Below are 21,712 nucleotides of genomic sequence, written 5' to 3' on the forward strand. Positions count from 1 at the left end.
AAATAACTATTTCAACAAAAAAAGAAAAGCAAACAACCTCAATTTCTGCTCTCCCATATGTGGCACCATGCAATTTAATATGCACTAAAACTCTGAAAAGGGGAGAAAGTTGGCTCTTAAATGAGGCTAAGCACAGGTCATCTGTGTTAATAGTGCAAGGGAGAGAATTCATGCACCAATTGGCTCGACCCTTTCTCCTTGAATAGAGAGAGACTTCTACTTTGGAAGGGGGGGCTCTCAATCCCTTTTAGTGGGGTTGAGAACCAATAAATAAAGAGAGAGGGAGGGAGGGGTTATGTTCCTTGACTAGGTTTGACTCTTCCATACTTTCAGTATGAAGTGAAAGAAAGTAGGGTTTAAATAAGATAGACACGAAGTGTCCAACATTGGACACTTTGTGTCTAAACACTAAAAAATGTTAGATAAGCGACATAGGTGTCCATTTTTCTTAAACACTTCTATATTGAAAAATAAATTGCCCACATCATGTCTAGAAGTTTCAGTGTCTATAAGTGTCGGACACTGACACCTTGGCCCTTTAGAAGTGTCATGTAACATAGGTAATGCCTTATACTAGTTGGCACCACCAAGATATTTTAGTACTTGTCCTTTTTGTTGTACACATGTCATGTTGTATGCTTACACATGTTATACACTGTTAATATACGTGTGTATATATATTAGGTATGTGGGTAGAGTACATATGTATGTATGTATTTATATGTTATACATATTATATATATTTAAATGTTTTCTTTTGTCTAGAATGTATTTAGGGTATATTGTGTAATTTTTCTTTTTTCTTTTTGAATGACCCTGCCCTTAAGGGCATTCTAGCCTTTTGGACTTCTAGCCCTTGGGAGCTCCCAACGGCTAGCTATTCTAGCCCTTGGGAGCTCCCAAGGGCTATAAATAGGGGACTTATGTCCCTTGTAGTTTATGTGTTTCTTAGGGATTCTTAATAATAATTTTATTTATTTTATTTGTGTTGTCTTTCCCTTAAGGAGCTGTGATTGTGCTGCTCATTGTATTCTTGTTGCCCATAAGCGGCCTTTTGTATTGCCTTAGTGGCCCTGTATTTGTGCACACTCTTGTAATTGTGTAGCTCTTAGTGGAATTTTTATTGTGCATATTTTCCTTGTATTAGATTACATAGTATTAGAGTCTTGAGCTCTTGAGATAGTGGGACCATGAGTTGGTAGCTCGCGTGATCGTGAGTTCGTGTGTGCATGGAGCTCGACCCACCTTTGTCCTCATTCCTCTCTCTCTCTCTCTCACACACACACACACATTCTTCTTTCTCTCCATTCTCTCTCTTCATCATGGCCTACAAAGAGGTAGTTACGGTTACGGGCTATAACATGTGGGCCACGGTGGTTAAGAGTATTCTAATGGGGAAGAACTTATGGCAATATGTTGATGGTTTCACATTGAAACCTCAACCTATCCTCACCAAATATATAGTGGAAGAAGATGGGATTACCAACGAGGAGACTCTTAAAGACGCAGAAATAGAAAATGTTTCAAGAGACTACAAGAAAGCACTTATGGAATGAGTGGTTGGTCATGCTAAAGTTGTCTCACTATTTATGGGGAGTATGAATGAAGAGACTTGTTTCAACATTCTTGAATTTGAAAAGAGACTTGTGCCAACATTCTTGAATTTGAAAGGGTCGATGAAGCTTGGGTCTTCATCAAACATACTTACACTAAAAGGGATGTCGCACACAAATGAGAATTACAACACTGCATCCACAATTTCAAGCAAGGCGACAAGTCCGTTAGATACTTCTATGATATTCTTAAAAGACTATGGGATGAAATGGCCGAGTTGGAACCAATATGGGAGACTCCTAACAATGCTCTTCAAAGAAAAAAAACAAATTCACGAAGAGCAATTTTCATGGTCTTAGGACCAAAATTGAGCATGTAGAGTGGCCATTATCCATCGTGAGAAAATTTCACCTTTACATGAGGTCTTGGCCGAAGTATGCATGGAGACTAGACTCAAGACTATGCCCGAGTCTAAATAATCCAAAGATAATGTGTTGGTTGCTTCTAGGTCCGATGCCAACACCAATACATACAAACCTCCACATTTTGGGAAGCCTCACTTTGGAAAGCCACGTATTGAAGATGGGAGGAAGAAGATTATTTGTCATAGTTGTGGAGAGTCAGGGCACATCAAGCCCTATAGACCTAAACTAAAAGGAAAGGATGATAAAAAGGTGGTGTGTGTCCTTCTCAAGAGGACAAAAATGAAACCAATGGAGACTCCAAATCCATTGGAACCATACCTTGTCTCAATTAATGGAGGCCCTATAACTGCTTCTAAAGAACTCATCTTCCATCATGGGTGTCGCGGTCACTATATCACCTCTCGATATCTTGGCTCTTAGATTTTGGGCTATGTCATAGGGATTTGCCCAACAAGGTGCCACACCTGCATCGATGTGATGCAACGTAACTCGGGTGCGGGTGCAGCACCTGGTGTGGTCAACCGCACCTAGGGTTATAATTGTCTAAAATAGACTCGGTTAACTTTGACCGAGTCCATTTTGGACAAAAGAAAAACTATGAAAGGGGGGTTGGGTAGGGGATTAGTGCAAATCTCCCTTCCCCCAACCCCGATGCCTCCCCCTTTTGCTCTCTTGCTCCTCTTCCACAGCGACACTCCTTTAACGGACGACGGTGTCAGCCTTCCTCGAGCCCTCCTCTCCTCCTCCGGTGACGGCAAGGTATGCCTCTTGCTCTCTTCTTCTTCTTCCTCCTCTTTCTTCTTCTTCTCTCTCTCCCTCTTCTTCTTCTGATTTGGGTTCAGCTCCCAACCCTGTTGGGCTCGGTTTGGCTCCTATCCCTAGGCTATCGGGCCTGGGTTCAACAACCCTGTTGGGCTGGGCTTGACTCCATCCCTGGGTTGTCGAACACAACCCTTCTGGGTTGGGTTTGGCAATGTTGAACCCAAGGGGCCTGTTGGGTTTGGCTTTGCTGAACCCCTGGGTTGGGCTCTGTTGAGTTGAACCCTTGGGTTAAGCAAAGCCGAACCTAGTAGGGTTGGGTTCGATGGAGCTGAACACCTGGGTTCGGCTCTGCAAAGCTGAACCCCTAGGTTGGGCTCTGTTGAGCTGAACCTCTGGGTTCAGTAGAGCCAAACCAAGAAGGGTTGGGTTCGGTGAAGCTGAACCCCTGGGTTTGGATCTACCAAACCCAACCCTGCTCATGCATAAATTTTATTTTATTTGGTTCTGTAAAACCTCATATAAATTTTATTTTAATATTTTTTTTTGTTTTGAGGACGAAAATAGAGGATAAAGGGAAATGACTTGCAAACAAAGGGAAATGAATTGTATCATCTTTATCCCCATATATAAGTTCTGGTGCTAGTGTCATTGGTAGTAGTAGTAGTGATAGTGTTGATTCTTGTTCATTGGTTGCATCATGTGATGATGGGGGGCCACTAATGGGAACATGTGGATAAGCTTGAAAAAGTTAGAGGCGGCGGTGGAAATAAGAGATTTCGATAAAAAACCTAGAGGAGGTGGTGGAAGCCAAACCAAGAAGGGTTGGGTTCGGTGAAGCTGAACCCCTGGGTTTGGATCTACCAAACCCAACCCTGCTCATGCATAAATTTTATTTTATTTGGTTCTGTAAAACCTCATATAAATTTTATTTTAATATTTTTTTTTGTTTTGAGGACGAAAATAGAGGATAAAGGGAAATGGCTTGCAAACAAAGGAAAATGAATTGTATCATCTTTATCCCCATATATAAGTTCTGGTGCTAGTGTCATTGGTAGTAGTAGTAGTGATAGTGTTGATTCTTGTTCATTGGTTGCATCATGTGATGATGGGGGGCCACTAATGGGAACATGTGGATAAGCTTGAAAAAGTTAGAGGAGGCGGTGGAAATAAGAGATTTCGATAAAAAACCTAGAGGAGGTGGTGGAAATAAGAGATTTCGATGTAAGCTTTGTAAGAGAGATTATATTAGGTCTTACGTAAGAGTTACTGCTCATTTGTTGAAGATATCAGGACATGGCATTTCAGGATGCAAAAAAGTTGATGAGGCAATGTGGAGACAAAAAAAAATACAAGATGAATATGAGAAGATGAAGACAATGAGTGATTCTTGTGCAATCAATGTACCATTTTTAAGCCATCAAGAAGATGCTGAAAAAAAAAGTTGATGTAGGAGGTATAGGAAAATGAACGATACAAGCATCATTCAATACATATGGAGGGGAGAAGATGGATATAAAAGTAAGGAGATATTTTTATTCTAGTTCACTTACATTTAATGCAGCTAGAAATCTTTATTAGAATGATTTAATTACTTCACTAGCAGATTATAACTTGAGTGGGTTATGTACCTCTAAGCTTAAAAAAACTACGAATGACAATTCTTGCAGAAGAGAGGGCAAATGTTGAGAGATTGCTAGAGATTAAGAATTTTTCATGGGAACAAAATAAAGTTTTCATTGTTACTGATGAGTGAACAAATATTCAAAGACGTCAAATGATTAATTTCATTGCTTCTTCGCTTAGTGACCCAGTATTCTTAAAAGCAGTTGATGTATTTAGGCAGTATAAAAATATTGAGTATTTGAAGGGGTTGTTTATAAAAATAATAAAACAAGTGAGTGATTAGAAAGTAGTGAAAATCATCACAGACAATGCTCTAGTTTGTAAATGTGCAACATTAGTTAGAAAAAATGTCAAAAGCATTTGAGAATTTTGTTGTCAACCATCATCATGCTAATGTCATATTTAATAGGCATTCTAATATGAAATTGTTGAATATTGTTGAAATACGTTTTGCGTCCATTATTGTGACGGTGAAAAGAATTAAGGAAGTTAAAAATGGTTTGGTGAATATGGTGACTAATGACAATTGGACATTCTATCGTGTTGATGATGTTGTCAAGGCTTAAGAAATTAAGAAATTCATTATTGACGATGAGTTTTTGGATAGAGTCATGTACTTCCTTGAGTTTCCGCAACCTATTTGGGAAATGCTAAGAGAAGTTGAAAGGGATGAGCCCATGCTTCACAAAGTTTATGAAATATGGGGTAATATGATTGAAAAAATTAAAGTTGTAGTTTTCAAGCATGAGGAAAAAAATCGGGTAGTGGATGATTCAGAATTTTTTAATCATATATATTGAATTTTAGTTAGAAGATGGGATAAGAGCAACACTCATTTGCATAGCATGAAACATTCTCTTAATCCCAAATATTATGCAAAGAAGTGACATGAAGGTGGTGTTGGTCGTGTCCTTCCAAATTTCGACCCAGAGTTATCAAGGCATAGAAATATGTGTATAGCAAGACTTTATTGAGAATCACGTATTATAAAGCAAGTCACACAGGAGTTTGAAATTTTTTTCTCTTTGAGGTTATATGGACAAACATTAATAGCAAGAGAGGAAGAAAATATAGATCCTATCACATGGTGGTCAGCATATAGATCAGAAACACCTCTTCTCCAATGTCTTGTACTGAGATTGTTATCCCAACCTGTTTGTTCATCTTGTTATGAAAAAAAATTGGAGCACATATACTCAAATCCACAACATAAAGAGAAACAAACTCACCAGCAAGCGTGCACATGATTTAGTCATTGTTCATTTCAATCTTCGATTACTTTCGCGAACCAATGAAGAATATAAGTACTAATTTCTCTTTTAGTTATTTGACTATTTCTTAGTTTTTCATTTAAATATGCAAGTATTTAACATTTTTAATTTTTAATTGTAATGCAGTCAGGGATCATCCAAATTTTGGAATGTAAACCCAGAGGAGTGTGACTTAGAGGGGGAGCATGATTTCAACATCATAAACATGGACTTATCTGATCGTACTCTTCCTTCTTATGATGAATTTGATGATGAAGTAGAAAATTATTAGGATCATTACCTCATCATCATATACATTGTATAGGATATACTTTTGGTATGTAATTATGCATTGTTTGCTTATTTTGATAGTATAATTTACTTCTTTTCTGCTTTACTTATTTGATTGTTTTCTGTTTTCTTAATTCACTTACATTGCATTGATACATTCCTATACCCTCAAACTATGTTGAAGAAGAGAGACATCCTGAATAGATAGAAGCCATGAGTGTAGAATTAGATGTTTTAGAAAAGGCGAATACTTGGACTGCCCAAGATATTCCTCTACGAAAGAAACCCATAGGTTGTCAATAGGTATATAAGATAAAAACTAAGAGTGATGAAACTCTTGAAAGGTACAAAGCTAGGTTAGTTGTCAAGAGATACTCCCAAGAGTATATAATAGATTATGAGAAAACCTTTGCCCCTATTGCTAGGATGACCACATTTAAAACCATAGTAGCCCTCACTTCTGTGAAGAAATGACTTATATATCAAATGGATGTTAAGAACATGTTTCTCAATAAAAAATTGGTTGGAAAAGTCTATATGGGACACCGCTTGGGATAACTATTTCTAAAGGAAAGGCTTTTCTTTTAGATAAGACCTTGTATGACCTTAATCAAGCTCCAAAGGCTTGGTATGACAGGTTTAGTCAAGTTATACTTAATGTTAGATTTCAATCTTGTCTAACTGACACAACTCTATTTGTTAAGATTTTTTATGCAGGTATTATTATTCTTCTCCTTTACGTCGAGGACATGATCATCACAGGAAGTAACAAACAGGGAGTTAAACACATTAAAAGACTTCTCAAAACACATTTAGGGTTTCTAAAATATTTTCTTGATATAAAAGTTGTTTATTCTTCTAGAGGTTATTTGCTAACTCAATCTAAATATACGTTAGATATTGTTGTCAGGTCTGATATCTCAGATGATAAGAAGGTTGACACTCCCGAAGTTGTAAATGTCAAAATAAAGATTGATGATGGGGAACCACTTGAAAATCTGACACCATACAAACAACTTGTCGGGACATTGTTGTATCTTTTAATTATGAGACTTAACATTGTGCATGCAGTTCACACAAATAGTTGGTTTTAGCATGCTCCTACCACTGTTCATATGGGAGCAGTTTTGTGCATTATTAGTTATATTAAAACTTTTGTTTTTTGAGGACTTTTCTTGTTTGCTTCATCATTAGATTTAATTTTTCATATTAATGTTGATTGGGGAGGTGATCCCAATAACCAACACTCAACAACTGGTTTTTGTGTATTTTTATGTGACTTATTGATTTTGTGAAGATGTAAGAAGCAGCAGGACTCTCTTTCTTCAACTGAAGCAAAATACCGAGCAATGGTTACAATCACTATAGAAGTGATCTGGCTACGAAGATTGTTGGCTGACATGAGAGTCCAGATTAAAGGAGCATCTAGGATGTGTTGTGACAATAAAAGTTCCATCTATATTGCCAGCAACCAGATATTTCGTGAATGCACCAAGCATATTAGATGAACCGTCACTATGTACGAGATGAGTATCTATAGGGCACTATCGATCTTTCCTATGTCACCATAAAATATCAATTGGCGGATTTCTTCACCAAACCCCTCGCTACTCCTAGATTTCACTTCCTATTGGAGAAACTTTCGGATATCCAACCGTAAGTTTGAGGAGTGTTAAAAATGTATATATATGCTGTAAATATATGAGTATATATACATATATGTATGTATTCTTTATATATATTTACATATATATTACAATGTAACTAGGTTAGAACTAGGATTTTTCTTTTCTTTTTTTTCTAGTTTCTTTTGGACTAGTCAACACAATGTTGACTAGTCAAAATAGACATTGGGACAACCCCAATAGCTCTAAATTGAGCTGGTGGACCTGCTCCAACGTCTCTTTAGAGACTCCCTCTTGTGTATTATAAATAGGGGATGACTTCCCTTGTAATGTATGCTTCTTACATGTATATTGATGAATAAAATAATATTTTTTATTCCTTGTGCTTGCCCCTCCTTTAGTAGGTGTTTGTGTGCGAGTCCATTTATGGCTTGTGTATGCTTTTTTGGTGTTTTGGTGGAACTCTTTGAGTATCTGCTTTGTTGATTTGGTGAACATCTTCGGAGGACCTTTGTTTCCTTTCAATAGGATTCTATATGATCATGCATATATTTTTATGCATGATCTAATGAAAAATCACATTAAAAGCTCATTCTTATCAGTGTTTTTGAGAAATTGCTTTAAATTCAAAATAAAGGTAAAATCACATTTTTAAACCTTTCCCTGCGTTTTTCAGTGTTTTGATTAGTTTAAGATTTTTTAATTATTAGTCTAATTAGTTTAGAAGTTTTCAAATAATATTTTATTTAGAAGTGTCCTTTTTATAAAATATATTTTTTTAGGAGTGTGTTTTAGAATTTCGAAAAATTAATTGAGGTTTTTTGAAAACACATTTTTGACCTAATTTTTTTAGTATAAAAACATCTTTTCCAGCCATAGGGGGCATCTCCCTCTTGAGAAAAAATGTGCTCTCCTTCTCTCTCTCCCTCTCCTCTTCCTCCTTTTCGTTTCGAATCGATTCTTCTTATTCTCTTTCTCCCTCTTGTTCTTCTTGCTTCTAATCTCTTCTGGTGTCGGTTTTTCTTGTTCCCATCAACGAAGGCACACGCAACTCGTAGGAAAGATCATTTCTTTTTCTCAACCCCTCCATCGGAGGCGAATCGTGAGGTTTGTTTCTTCTCTCCAATCTCTCCATAGATTATTATTATTTAGTTTTTATTTATCTCGTAGAATACATGCATCATATTTCATCATAGCATATAGTATAATTTAATCTTTGTATACTTGTTGCATTTAGTTTAGATTGCTTGCTTTTATTCATTGTAAAAAGAATATATATATATATAGCATAACTACCATCGCATATAGCGTAGTTTAGTTTTTGTCGTGTCATCCCATGCATACTAACATAGATCGTTAGGTTTAAAGTAGTTTCTTTTTATGATTTTCATGATTTTAAGATGGTTTAGGTTCATATTTAGTGAATAATTAATTTATAATATGTTCATTATTTTCAGTATTTATTATATTAATTATTTAGATTAAGGAATAAATTAGCCGATTTAAGGTTTTTATAATCTTTTTAATTTTTGTCAATTAGATCTGAATAGTTTCTATTTATTTTCAGTATTAGAATAGTTTGGTTAGTGTTTAATTCATGTTCTTGATATTCGTTAATTGCTTTTGTTAGTTTTGTTAATTAAATAGTTTAAATTAGAAATTGGTAGAATAAATAATTAGTAGTTTTAATTGTTTTAATTAAGTTGAGTAGATTAGAATTAATTTTCGTAGTTATTAGTAGTTATACTTAATATTTAGTTCCAGAATTTTTTAATTTCAACACTTGGATTAGAAATTAGGTATTTAAATTATTAATTATCATTTTAATTATAACCTTGTTATTCTAGCCGATTTAGAGAGTTGTGATTTTTCTTTTTAGTTATTCAATTTTAATTTCATGTTAAATCTTGCCTTTTAACAATTAGATTGGTGTATATTTAGTTTTACATCATCAGAGTAATTAGAAATTAATTAGATAAATTAGTTTAGTTAAATCAATTTAGCCGATTTTCATTTTTTATTTCAATTATCGATTTTATTAGAATAGTTTACATTAATTTCTTAATTCATGTTTGTTGTAGATGGTATTAGTTTAATTCACGTCAAGTTAGTTAATTGTTTAGTTCATATATTGATTTTATATTGCATAAGATAAATTAGTTAGCAAAAATTAGCATTAGCCGATTCTTGGTACTTGTTTTAATTCATTGAATACTTTAGTTAGCTTAGATACTATTGTTAGTTTTCTTTATTTGTTAAATCGTTAGATATCGTACAACAAGTAGTTAGTATTGATTTGTTAGTTTGTTTGTTATTTGATTTAGTTATTTAAGTTCAATAGTCGGTTATCATATCTTTTGTCTTCTAGTTAGTTAGTTCATAAGTTAAGTAGTTAGTTTGTTATATAATATTGTCATTTAGTTGTTTGTTCAATTCTTGTATACAGTTAGCATATTTTGTCTTTTTGTGGTTAGTTAGTTATTGCGTATTATTTTCTTTATTGTTTCTAATTAGTAGTTTGTTACATAATTTGTTAATGCGTTTGTTTAATAGTTTGTTTTCAATCTAGTTAAATTGATTCATAGTTGTTATTAAGTTAGTTAGTAATTAGTTTCATAATTTGTTAGTAGTTTGTTACATTAGTTAGTTTCTTTAGTGTTATTTAGTTAGTTTGTTTGTTATAGTTTGTTAGATTAGTTTCTTGCTTTTCTTGATTAAAATATTTGATTTTGGTATTGTTTCTTTGCGTTCTGCTCAGTTTGTGTTTTTGTTTTGCAGGGAAGCGATTAGACGTGCAGTAGGCCCTCAAAAGTACCCCTGAAGAGCCCTCTGAGATCCCCAAAAGGTTCCCTCAAAAGGCTCTTCGAGCCCTCAAAAGAGCAATAAGAATAAAATACTAGTAGCTCTTACAAGCATGTTGGTTTAACTGAAGCATTCAAAGGGACTAGAGCTCAAGCATTAAAGACCCATTTTTCTTTTCTTTTAGATTAGGGTTATTTAATTCATTAATTTGGGTTTGTATAAGGCCATTTATTATTCTTTTTGAGCCCTCTACAAGAGGGTAACACATTGTAATAGCTAGTTACTTTTACATATTTATTTTTAAAGGCAATAAAGCTTGTCATTCTATGGAATATAAAGTTTCTTTTATCGTTCCTTGAGTTCGACCCGGATCTCACCATAGTGTGAGCCGGTTTTTATTATTTGGTGTGTGACTTTCACAAAACGTTTTTATCAAAAATATCTTTTTAAAATATCATTTCATAAACTTACATCACTATGCATTGGGTAGTTATTTGCAACCCACAATCCAATGTTCATACTAGAATCATTGTAAGTCAAAATGATCTGATCCCAATGTAATAGGATCTTTGAGCCTTGGCAAACCATGACCAACCTGCAACTATCAAACTCGGTAACGATGGTTTACCTAGCCAAGGATCACACAACTTAGTATGACTAGGAAGCAGAAGTGGGAAATGAATCAATGATACAGGAAGCGTAAGTGAGAAGCAAGATATTATAACATTTATAAGAAGTGATAAGGGGAAATCGGTTTCAAGGAGAAACTAGAGGTGATTTAAGAATCAAATGGGAAGTGAAATGGGAAGCAAAAAGGAAATCCAGCGAGGAATGAAATAAGAATCAAACCAGAAGTAAAATAAAAAAGAAACTGGAAGTAAAATCTAATGAGAAAAATATGTACTATGTTTCTTTAAATTATTAAAACAAATGATTTGTGCTATTCTTGTAATATGAAATGAAAAGGTTATAATCCTAAAAGTTAAAACCTAAAACCTCCTCTTAACAAACACTGGTGTGCACGTATTAGACAATCATCAGGCTTGGCAAAATCTCGTTGATTTTTTAGGTGGATGCTCTACAAGAATGAAAAATGAGTTTGGTTTTAGGCTTGAAGCTTCTTTCTTTAGTTTTTTTTTATTTTTAGATAGGCAAGCAGGGGTTAGGTAGAGTCCCACCAGTTATACAACGTACCATTGGATTTTGAACTCACAACACCCCAACACAAGGTGATGTGCACTCACAGCTCCTACCAAACAAGCGGAGCCCCCATTGGTTCTTTCTTTAGTTTTTCCTTTTCATGCTGAGCCTGAGACATATTTTGTGATTCTCTTTTTTTTTTCTCATCTAGAATGCTGTATCCACATAATTAGGTTCAGGAAAGTTTGGAATTCTGAGGGGCTTGGTCAACACCCATATGCTGTCATTTGGAAGAGAATTAGGTAGAGAGACTTCAGAATTGTCTTAGTAAGCCATTATAGATGAAGTTATGAAAAAGGGAACCAACAAATCTCCATTTTAGATTTTGCTTCTACAAGGAGATAGTTGTGGATCCGCTATTTTGGTTATTATTTATCTGCAATGCCCAAATCTTTCCATCCCTCATTATTGTCTCTGCTTCAAATAGACACTTAGAAAGATGGCTGTAATAGCTTCCCCTCTCTTATGTTATTGGCATCATGGTTCCCATGTGAGATTCTTATGTTATTGGCATCATGGTTCCCATGTGTAATCTAGTGTCTTTCCATCTATATGATAATCTCTCTCTAAGCCATTTTAGTTCATAACATTAGGAAAATAAAATGGTGGTAAACATTGCTGGCCTCTACAATAACCATATTCCTAGAAGATAGATATACCACAAAATTGTACTATAACCATTAACCACAATGTATATTCCCTGCATAACAAATATCCACTTTTTGTGCGCGTCCAGTAACCACTGTCCCCACAAAAGATAAACCCATCATTATTTCTGCAAATTCCTTCACAGTGGATCATTATTAAGAAGCCACAGAATCAAATAACTGATAAAAGTTCGTACCTCTCCAAGACGATCAAAAGCTCCAGAAACACCACCAAATATAGTTGAGAACACAGAATACCATATTTGAGTATCCATAAAATAAACCTGAGAAAAAAAATGGTCTAGTATGAGATGTAATATAAAAGGACAAATCATGAAATTCTGCCTCTTTCACGCTTTAAACCAATCAACAGAATGAGGCCTACGCACCAATATTACAGGTGCCCATAGCGACAAAATAGCACCAAAATTATTTTGGGCTGCATGGATTAGAATAGTTAGTGCAAGAAACTAGTGATGCACCATAAAATAAATAAACAAAAATAATAATCCCAGGTTCATACAATTTGGGAAGAATTCATGCCATGAGTAGTGGACATGACGAACACTCATAATGTCTTTTGTCGGTCTTACAAGAGGTTTTATCTGAACAAAGTGTAATCAGCAGAGAATATGGTTAAAAATGTTGCATAAATTTCTATTCTCAAATCATCAGACTGGTAACAATATAAAAGTACTTACTTGGATGAAGTAGCTGAAAGACAGTTTGCAGATTAAGAGCAGCACCCAGAATAGAGTGTACCTTTCATTGACAACAAAGTAATAAAGTGAATCCAACAGAAGCAACCCATGGTGAAGTACAAGGAAAATAACATTATCTTCATAATATATCAATTATGAATAACAGCAGGTTGAGCAAGGAAAAAAAATCTAACTCAGAATTTGAAAACTCAAGAACTTACTTGAAAAGTGAAAACTGACTTTCATGCATTCCCCTTCCAACATAAATCCTAGGCTGGAAAAAAAGACAAAATTTAGTAGCTGAAAAACCAACTAAAAGTTGCCAGACAAGGAGATGTAAGGACAATTACATTCCATCTTAATTTTTACTAAATGAAGACCATTCTGCTAAAAATCATTTTCCAGATTTTTGTGTCATCACTTGTTAAGTGGACATATTACTGTGACCGACTTCATAATTCTCATCAACTAGAAATAATGGTGATCATTAATCTTATAAAAAAAATTAGTTAAGAGCCAAATTACTACACTAGTAAAATGTGGAAATGCAGGAAAAGAAACCAAACTCCTTGAACCATGTAAGCATAGTGGACATACGTATGCATCAGACTAATATATGGAGTCATCCTTTGGCAACATCAAACACATCCGCTTCCATATGCATGCATGCATGACCATAGAATATAACCAAGTTTTAGTTTAACTTCTCATTGCCAAGAGAATAAAACATTAAACAAACTCCACAGATAGGGAGAAATATTAGGAAAATGAGACTTTTCAGTTGATTTTAACTTCCAATCAATACTAGGTAACACCCTTTCTAATTGGACTAACATTTCTCTGTAGGAACCCTAATTGCATGTCTCTTCATATACAATAGCGCCAGTTAATGTGAACTTGGACTGCTTGTGATTTGGACCTATTTTGAGTCAAATCCTGATTGTTTAAAAAACCAACTAGGATGTAAGAAAATGAAGACCTAACAAAGGCTCACAAAAATCAGGAAAATTTGCAATCATCTCATAAATCCTCAATAGGTTAAAATAGATTTTCCAACACGTTTGTGGACATGGCTGCTGATTTGAGTCCACTACATCACCATCTGAGTTGGTGATCTTTCAAATATTAGCTCTTGCTTGGATGATCCTGCAGTGACACTGAAATTGAGAGCTTGAGACTCAAACAAAAAGATGCAGCTCTCTCAAACAACTTCTATGACAACAAGATTCAAGATTTAGTTTTGCAAAAATATGATGATTTGTTTTACTTCTTCCCCAGCTACCCATTACCAAAATTGGCCTTACATCAGACAAGTTTTAGATTGTTCTTTTTTTCTTCTCTTTTTCTTTCTTAATGCTGAAAAATCCATCAATGGATGTTAATAATTAGATTACACACCAATCAGCAATTATTTTGAGTCATGATATCATAGGCACTGCCTCATGCCAGTTAATCCATCACAAAATGAATGAAATGAAAAAAATGAAGAGAAGGCTACTATTTTGCATATGTGTGCATGTTCACCAGCATGTGGGCACATGCATAAAGCACAAAGATTGATACCTGTGACCACCACAAAAGAAATCTTATGAAGTGCCAATCTGAGTTCTCTATCCATCGTCGGAGCATAGGGAATATGAAAAAGATTCCTGCCAGTAGATTTGGAAGCAAGTATATTATCACGGCCAAGATATATAGTGGTGGTACATCCTTTGTTTCACGAAGCCATGCTGGCAGTTCTTTTACAAAAGGTGGAGAATTTCTCAGTGAACTTATATAGCAAAGAGGTAGGATGATAACCCATGCCAGACTAACGAAAATCTTCAGCATGTTTCTAAGAACATCAGTAAATTTCCAACGATGGTAGCCAGGGAAGTTGAGGATAAAGTCCAAAACACCTACAGAAATTTAAGAAAAAAACTATACATAAGCATGTGACCAGAGTATCATGTGACACCTGACAAACAAATATTGAATTCATATGGCATAACAAAAAGTACCAAAATAACAAGCAAGTTACACACTCGTCTATTGCATGTGCACAGATATAAAAGTTTCAAGCTTGCATCAAAGCTATCATCCAACAATAAAATAATAAAGCAGCTGGGCTTTGTTAATGCAAATCACACAAAGTACCACATTCAATTAATTGCTCAGATTGGTTGGGTTGGTTCCGAGGTCAATCTCCATCGACATCCATCAAAGATAAGAGGGATGTAAGGATGGGTGAGTGGGTAAAGACATCCTCTACCTGATTCCAGCCTTATCAGTTGCAATTATAACCATTCTGCAGTTAAGGCATTGGAAGTTCTCATGTGACACCTAGGTTTACAACTTGTCAATCTGCGTCAGGCCCTTCTGTTGAGAGGCAGTACAGGTTCATACGTAGAAGGGTTCAAGTCTGGTCCAAAAAATACTTACTGTACTGATTTGGGTCACACTAATTAAACACGCTTTGCCCACAATACCTGCCTACTTGATGTCAATAATTTGTATGCCAATAGAAACAGAAATGAGTGATGACAAGGATGTTTCAATCGTATTTTTGGAATGAGAACAATGATTTGAGAGTTAAGCAGCTGGTTCTGTGGAATTAGGTTACCTTTCCATTATAGTCAAGCAGGCTGGGCAACAGAAGATTGGAGGTAATCAACAAGGCCTTTCCTATGATGTACTTGTGGTTGTCACAAAGGAACATAGAGACTGGACTGTGCTCTGTAAAGCTAAGTACAGTCTATATAGTATTATGGTTCACCATAGAGTTGGAACGAAATTATAAACGGAGAGTGGGTTAAGGCATATAAAATAACTGGTCAAAGAATCTTCAAACTTCTGAAACAGAACTCAGATGCAGTTCATGTTGTTCAGTAGCACGACAATATTGGAACCTATAGTTGATGGTCGATGCTTAATATGGTTCCCCTTTTGTCAATATTCCAATTGAAAAGATGGGTCTGGATCTCAAAACCCGAGCCCAATCCCTCAGTGTTTTAGTGTTTTATTTAACACATGCTCATTAATGTCATTAATGGCATACTCTAATTTCCATCCCTTATGTAAAGGGTATTTTTGTATCCTAATCAAACTGTATGTATATATATCTAATGAAGAGAAAACGCAAACCCTTTGGGTTTCTGCAGCCACCGACTTCTCTCTCCCCCTCTACTCCTCTTCCTCTTGTGACTAACAGTGGATTACCATTTCTAACATGGTATCAGAGCTTCAGATCCTTCCTTGAAGATCGCGCGTTCACCCTCTTTGCTATCGTCTAAGGTATTTTTCTTGGTTCACATTGTTTCTTCCTTCACAATCCATAATATTTCATTTCTTCTTCTCCTGTCTGTTTCTTTCTTCATTATTTTTCTTTCATACTGCTGCATCTGTTTTCTCTCATTAATCTCCTTTATCCCATACATATTAGAATCTGTGTTTGCGTGATTTCAAAGATTGAAATAACGTCAAACTCGTTCTTCTTTTCTTCATATTGACGTTAGAACTGAATCTGACCTAAATAGATTTTTGTTCCACCTTGATTGATTAATATCCTATATCTACCTCTCCACTTTGGAATTTCTCATTTTTTAGAAAGAAAACACATTATTTGCATATTAACGAGTTTTCTTGTTGATCGCTACTTATTTTCCTTTACAGCAGTTTTTTCTTTTCTTTACTGAATATTTTGTTCCCTGTCTCGGGTCTGCAGTAAAAAAAAAACCAACCGAGAACCGAGTTCTCTGAAACTCCATTATTTGTTCTAAGTTTTTTTTATTATTCTGCTTGCTCAAAAGCGACTTCGATTTCCGATCTCCTTATCCTTTGCTTCCATTGACTATGGATTCATCTTCGTCTTCACAATCTGTCCTTTCTTTCAACTTTCTCAATCAGCTTGTCTCTGAGAAACTGAACAATTCCAACTTTTTAACCCGGAAGAGACAAATCATCCCATTCATAAGGAGTCAGGATCTTTCTGGACATCTGAATGAATCTGTTCCTGTTCCTCCAGAGTTCATCTCACAAGAAGGCAAGAATGAGGAGGGTGACAATTCAATTACCTTTGTTAGAAATCCAGAGTATGTCTCCTGGATGAAGCGAGATCAGGCTTTGGTTGCCTACATCACTTCCACTGTCACAGGAGGTGCTTGTGGCAATCCCAGATGACTGCTCAGCTATGCAGTTATGGCATCGTCTTGTTCAGACTTTTTCTCAAGTTTCTCAGGCTAAAATTTTATTTTTAAAGAAAGAGTTTCAAATGCTGAGAAAAGACTCCATGACAGTCATGGAGTACCTAAACAAAATGAAAACTATCATGGATCAGTTGGCCATCGTGGATTACGTGCGCCGTCAGTGACAAAGATATGGTGCAACAGACTTTGAGTGGGTTGGGACCCGATTATCACATGATGGTTACCCGTCTATTGTGTGCCAAACTTACCTACATTTGAAGATCTTCGTGCTAAGCTCTTACAGTATGAGATGACCTTGAAGGGATTCTCCGAAGGTTCTCACAATCCCATTGGAGCACATGATGTTCTTGCTACAGGAGTTACTTATGGCCGAGGATGTGGCAGGTATGAATCTCGGAAAAAGGGAGGTCAAGAGAATAATGGACAAGGAGCCCTTAGAATATTACTTACTCCCAGTATGCCTCCTAATCTGCAAAGGCAACGAACAATACCTACCTGCTTTCTCTGTAACAAAAGGGGGCACATCAAAGCAAATTGCTGGTATAATCCGCAAAATAAGGGAAAACAATTGGAAGCAAGAAAGAGAACAAATACATTGAAGAATACTGGAGAAGTCAAAGAGTTGTTGTTGTCTGCCTTAGCTGAATTGAACATCAAACAGAATGACCAAGGTACTTGGTATATTGATTCTGGTGCAGCCACTCACGTCACTGGTGATGCTGGTAAGCTCTTAAATCTTATTCCTTATGTTGGTAGAAATAGTATTGTCACTGGAGATGGGTCTCATCACCATATTTTACATATTGGAAATTCTGTAATTCCTATGCCCAATTCTTTCCTAGATCTTTCAAATGTCATTTATGCTCCTAATATCATGAAGAATATTGTTTCAGTTTCTAAACTTGTCGATGACATCAATGCCTCAGTTGAGTTTACTCATTTTTCTGTTCATGTTAAGAACCTTCATACGAGGGAAACATTCGCTGAAGGAAAACGGCAAAGGAATATGTACGTGTTCCAAGAGAATCCTTCCTCTCGTGTTCAGCCCGTTGATTCCATCTTGAAGCTCACATCATCATCTTCAGCTCCTCCTGAGAGTGTCCTTAATATTTCTGAATGTATTGAGCTGAATCTCTGGCATGGTCGTCTGGGTCATTGTAGTAGTCATTTTATTGATAAGCTTGTTTGAAGCAGTCTTATTCCTAAGTCAAGTCTAAATTTAAGTGTCGATAATAAAAAGTGTTCTAGTTGTCTTCAGTGTAAGAGTCATGTTCTTCCTTTTCATTCCATTAATAAAAGAGCTTCAAAACCATTTGAAATTATATGTTCTGATGTTTGGGGTGTAAAACCCACGTTTTTCATAAAAAAAAAATTTTATCGGACCCGGGCCGGGTCGGGTCCGGACTCGACCCGGGCCCGCCTGCGATAGGGTTTTAAGATAACCCGACGTAGGAAGAGGATTTTAAATCCTCTTCCCGAGCGCCGCCCCCCCCCCCCCCCCATCGCGCCTTCTGCCCGATAGGGAAACCCATCGGGGTTTCCCCTTTTGTCGCCCTCCCCGAGCTCTTTAAGAGCATTGCGGGAGGGGAGGAACGATGCCCCACCCCCCTTCTCGTTCCCTGTAGGCGGCAACCACGACCGACGCCTCCTCCTTCCCTGCGCACGCCGGCGATCGCCAGCCACCTCGCCTCCCAGGTACGCCACTTCTCCTCCTCCCTCTTCTCTTCCTCACCCCCCCTCTCTCCGTCACCTCGTCGAGAGGCCGACAGGCGGCTCACAGCCCCTGCCGCGGCCTCCCACCTTCCCTGTGCCCATCGGGGGCCCGATAGGTGGCCTATGGGCCCCTGTTGTCCCCTCTTCCCTCTGGGGGTGCGTCGGAGTGCCGGCAGGGGACCAATGGCCCCTACGACACCCCCTCACCCCTATGGGTGATAGGGAAACCGACGGAAGGTCGGTTGCCCTCCCTGTCACCCCCGCCCCGGTCCCTCTTCTTCTGGCAGGGGTCAGTCCCTCTGCCACCCCTAGATCACTTGTAGGCAGGGGCAATGCCCCTGCCGCTTCATGTTTCCCGGCAGGCAGGGGCTCGCCCTGCTGCCTCTGGGGTTTTGGCGCACAGGGGTAGTGCCCCTGTCGCCTTCCTATCTCGGCTGGCAGGGGCAATGCCCCTGTCGCCCTTTGTTTTGTGGGGCTGGCAGGGACTCACCCCCTGCCGCCTCTTGGCTTCTGGGAGGGCAGGGGATAACCCCCCCTGCTGCCCCTTGATTCTCTGCACGCAGGGGGCTTGTCCCCCTGTCCCCCCCCCGTCCCGAGCTCTCTCCCTCTCTCTGTCGGCAGGGGCTGGGCCCTGCCTCCTTGTTGCTGTCGGCAGGGGCTAGCCCTGCCGTCTCGTGGCTGTCGACAGGGGCTGCCTCCCCTGCCGCATCGATGCTGTCGGCAAGGGCTGGTCCCCTGTCGTCTCGTGTTGTCGGCAGGGGCTGGCCCCCCTGCCGTTTCATGGCTGTCGGCAGGGGCTGACCCCCTGCCGCCTTGCTGTTTTTGACAGTGGCTCATTCCCTGTCGCCCCGTTGTCGTCGGTGCCGCCATCGCCTAATTCTACCCTTGCCCCGTTGCACCATTAATTATATTAGCAAAAATTGAATATTTAACACTCTTGCCTATTTACGCAACAGGTCCCGATCGTGCTCCACGGCTCAACCCTCGTATTATCCTCTCGCGTAGGCGTACGCAGCTGCACGACATCCCAAGGTAGGGTAAAGTCGCACAGAGGGCAATAAATGAACCTAGTTAAGTTGAAATAATTAAGATGCCCATGCTAGATATGCTTAGATTTATATTGCTTCTGCATTGCATATTTTCTTGTCTGCATATTTATGAGTCGATGTATGATCTTACTCTTTGAGTATTAATTTGCGTATTTGCTTATGTGGTTGAAGGTGGTTTCATACTTTTTGCAATACTTATGCCCTTAATTGCTTGCATATATACTTGCTTGTACGTTCCTATGGGTCGATGTACAATTTCATTCTTCGATCATTATTTTGCATAGTTGCTTATGAGTTGAGGTGTGGTTTCGTATTTCTTGAAATACATATGCCCTTGTTTGCTTGCAACCATTTTTGCTTGCACATTTCCTTTGAGTGTGGTACGACTTCGTATCTTGTGTATTACTTATGACCTTATATGTTTTGCCTGTCTAAGTGGTCAATGTATGGTGTTGGTACCTCATGTATTACTTATGTGCTTTTCCCTCGATGTGCGGCATCGCAAGTCGAGAGTTGTTTGTTGACATGTTATAACCTGCATATGCTCACACTCATGGTAAATATGTACTTACATAACTGTAGTCTTGTGCATATCCTGTTATCACCTGTTTTCAAAACACCAGAAGTTGCACTTGAGCACTATAGTTCTTTTAAAGAGGATTTTCTTCTGCAAACCCAGGGCTCTTCAAAATGCACAACTTTTGCAAAGTATGATTAAGTCTTGCAGGATTGTGAAGTCACATTTGGCACCTCCCAAGTCCACACACTTGGGAGAAATGTTTTATAACCTTGACTCAAGTTGCGGCTCATTTTGAATAACCCAGATCAGGGGCATGAGCATATGAATGAGTGGGGTTCTGTTGAAGGACCCATTCTTTATGTATCAAACTAGTGTAACATGTCGATACTAAGATAAATTTTGGATGTAAGATTGATAGTGTTGTGTCTTGTGTGAATGACTTAATGTGGCATTATGGCTTTTAAGGATGAATCGTGCCAAATGAGCACTCCTATATTCTTTGAGTTGTTATGAAGTTGTGTGTTGGGTATTCCTTTTGAGAAGCCCACAGACCTCCCTGGTTCAGTATAGCGTACTTTTAGACATGCACAACATGTTAAGTACTTTGTTGATCGGACGAGAGATCCGAGATGACCTTGCATCATGAAATATGAAAAATGTTGTTGAAGTGAATTCAAGATTTATGCTGTGTTGTATTAATTCTTTTGCAGATAACATCTGTTGGGGTTTCTTTTGTGGAACCATATCCCTTTCATCGTAGTCGTACTTATGACATGTACGACCGTACTTTTTGACAAGTACGTCTTCTTACGTTGCGATGATTGGATGAGTAGGTTGTGGCAACCTCGATGAGCGCAAATAACAAAATGTTGTGATCACCTAAATAAGTGATGTTTTCGCCTTCACCGGCAAGATACTCGAGTGGGTCGAAAGACCAGAGTATGTAGAATGAGTCTTCAGTTAACTACCCCTGATGTACTCATTCGAATCGCTGACTCCTGTCAGGAGAGAGGACAAGAAGGTACAAAACTTCGATGGACAGGCCATTAATGGCAGTTACGAGCAAAAGACTCGGCTTCCCCAGTCATCGGAGTTAGGGGAATGAGACTACCATAATTATCCTAGGTGGTAGCTCTCCATATTTGGGATGCATCAATTGTTTATGCTGCTTTGGGGATTTCTCTCTTGGTCTCCGACCGTCCCCTTAGGTGCGGACTCAGTCAGCTATCCGGGTTATCATAAAATACATAGCATAATAAACCCCCGGATCAGTCTAGGCTGTTTCTAGAGTCGTGCCTTGTGCGTACCCGCTTGGCCAGTTAATATCGAAACATAATTTAAATCCGATCACACAATGTCTTCAGTT

The 21,712-nt window shown here is 37.8% G+C and overlaps 1 protein-coding gene and 1 long non-coding RNA gene across 2 annotated transcripts in view; one reads left to right on the forward strand and one right to left on the reverse strand.

Annotated features, from left to right (window-relative positions):
* The window catches only part of LOC149835247 (uncharacterized), a 29,370-nt gene extending 18,706 nt beyond the window's left edge, over positions 1 to 10,664 (forward strand). Inside the window, exon 4 of the long non-coding RNA XR_016432829.1 lies at positions 10,309 to 10,664. This is a non-coding gene — a long non-coding RNA (uncharacterized LOC149835247). The remainder of the gene's footprint in view (positions 1 to 10,308) is intronic.
* Positions 1 to 21,712, reverse strand: part of LOC149835246 (callose synthase 5-like) — a 73,071-nt gene that overhangs the window by 25,396 nt on the left and 25,963 nt on the right. The window contains exons 15-20 of the mRNA XM_090011768.1: positions 14,444 to 14,778; positions 13,102 to 13,154; positions 12,881 to 12,941; positions 12,703 to 12,784; positions 12,569 to 12,618; positions 12,377 to 12,463 (exon numbers count right to left, since the gene is read on the reverse strand). Coding sequence (XP_089867894.1) covers positions 12,377 to 12,463; positions 12,569 to 12,618; positions 12,703 to 12,784; positions 12,881 to 12,941; positions 13,102 to 13,154; positions 14,444 to 14,778 — 668 coding nt within the window. The remainder of the gene's footprint in view (positions 1 to 12,376; positions 12,464 to 12,568; positions 12,619 to 12,702; positions 12,785 to 12,880; positions 12,942 to 13,101; positions 13,155 to 14,443; positions 14,779 to 21,712) is intronic.

This window comes from Nuphar pumila, chromosome 6 (genome assembly GCF_984573655.1).
Source record: "Nuphar pumila chromosome 6, dmNupPumi1.hap1.1, whole genome shotgun sequence".
Lineage (NCBI taxonomy): Eukaryota > Viridiplantae > Streptophyta > Magnoliopsida > Nymphaeales > Nymphaeaceae > Nuphar > Nuphar pumila.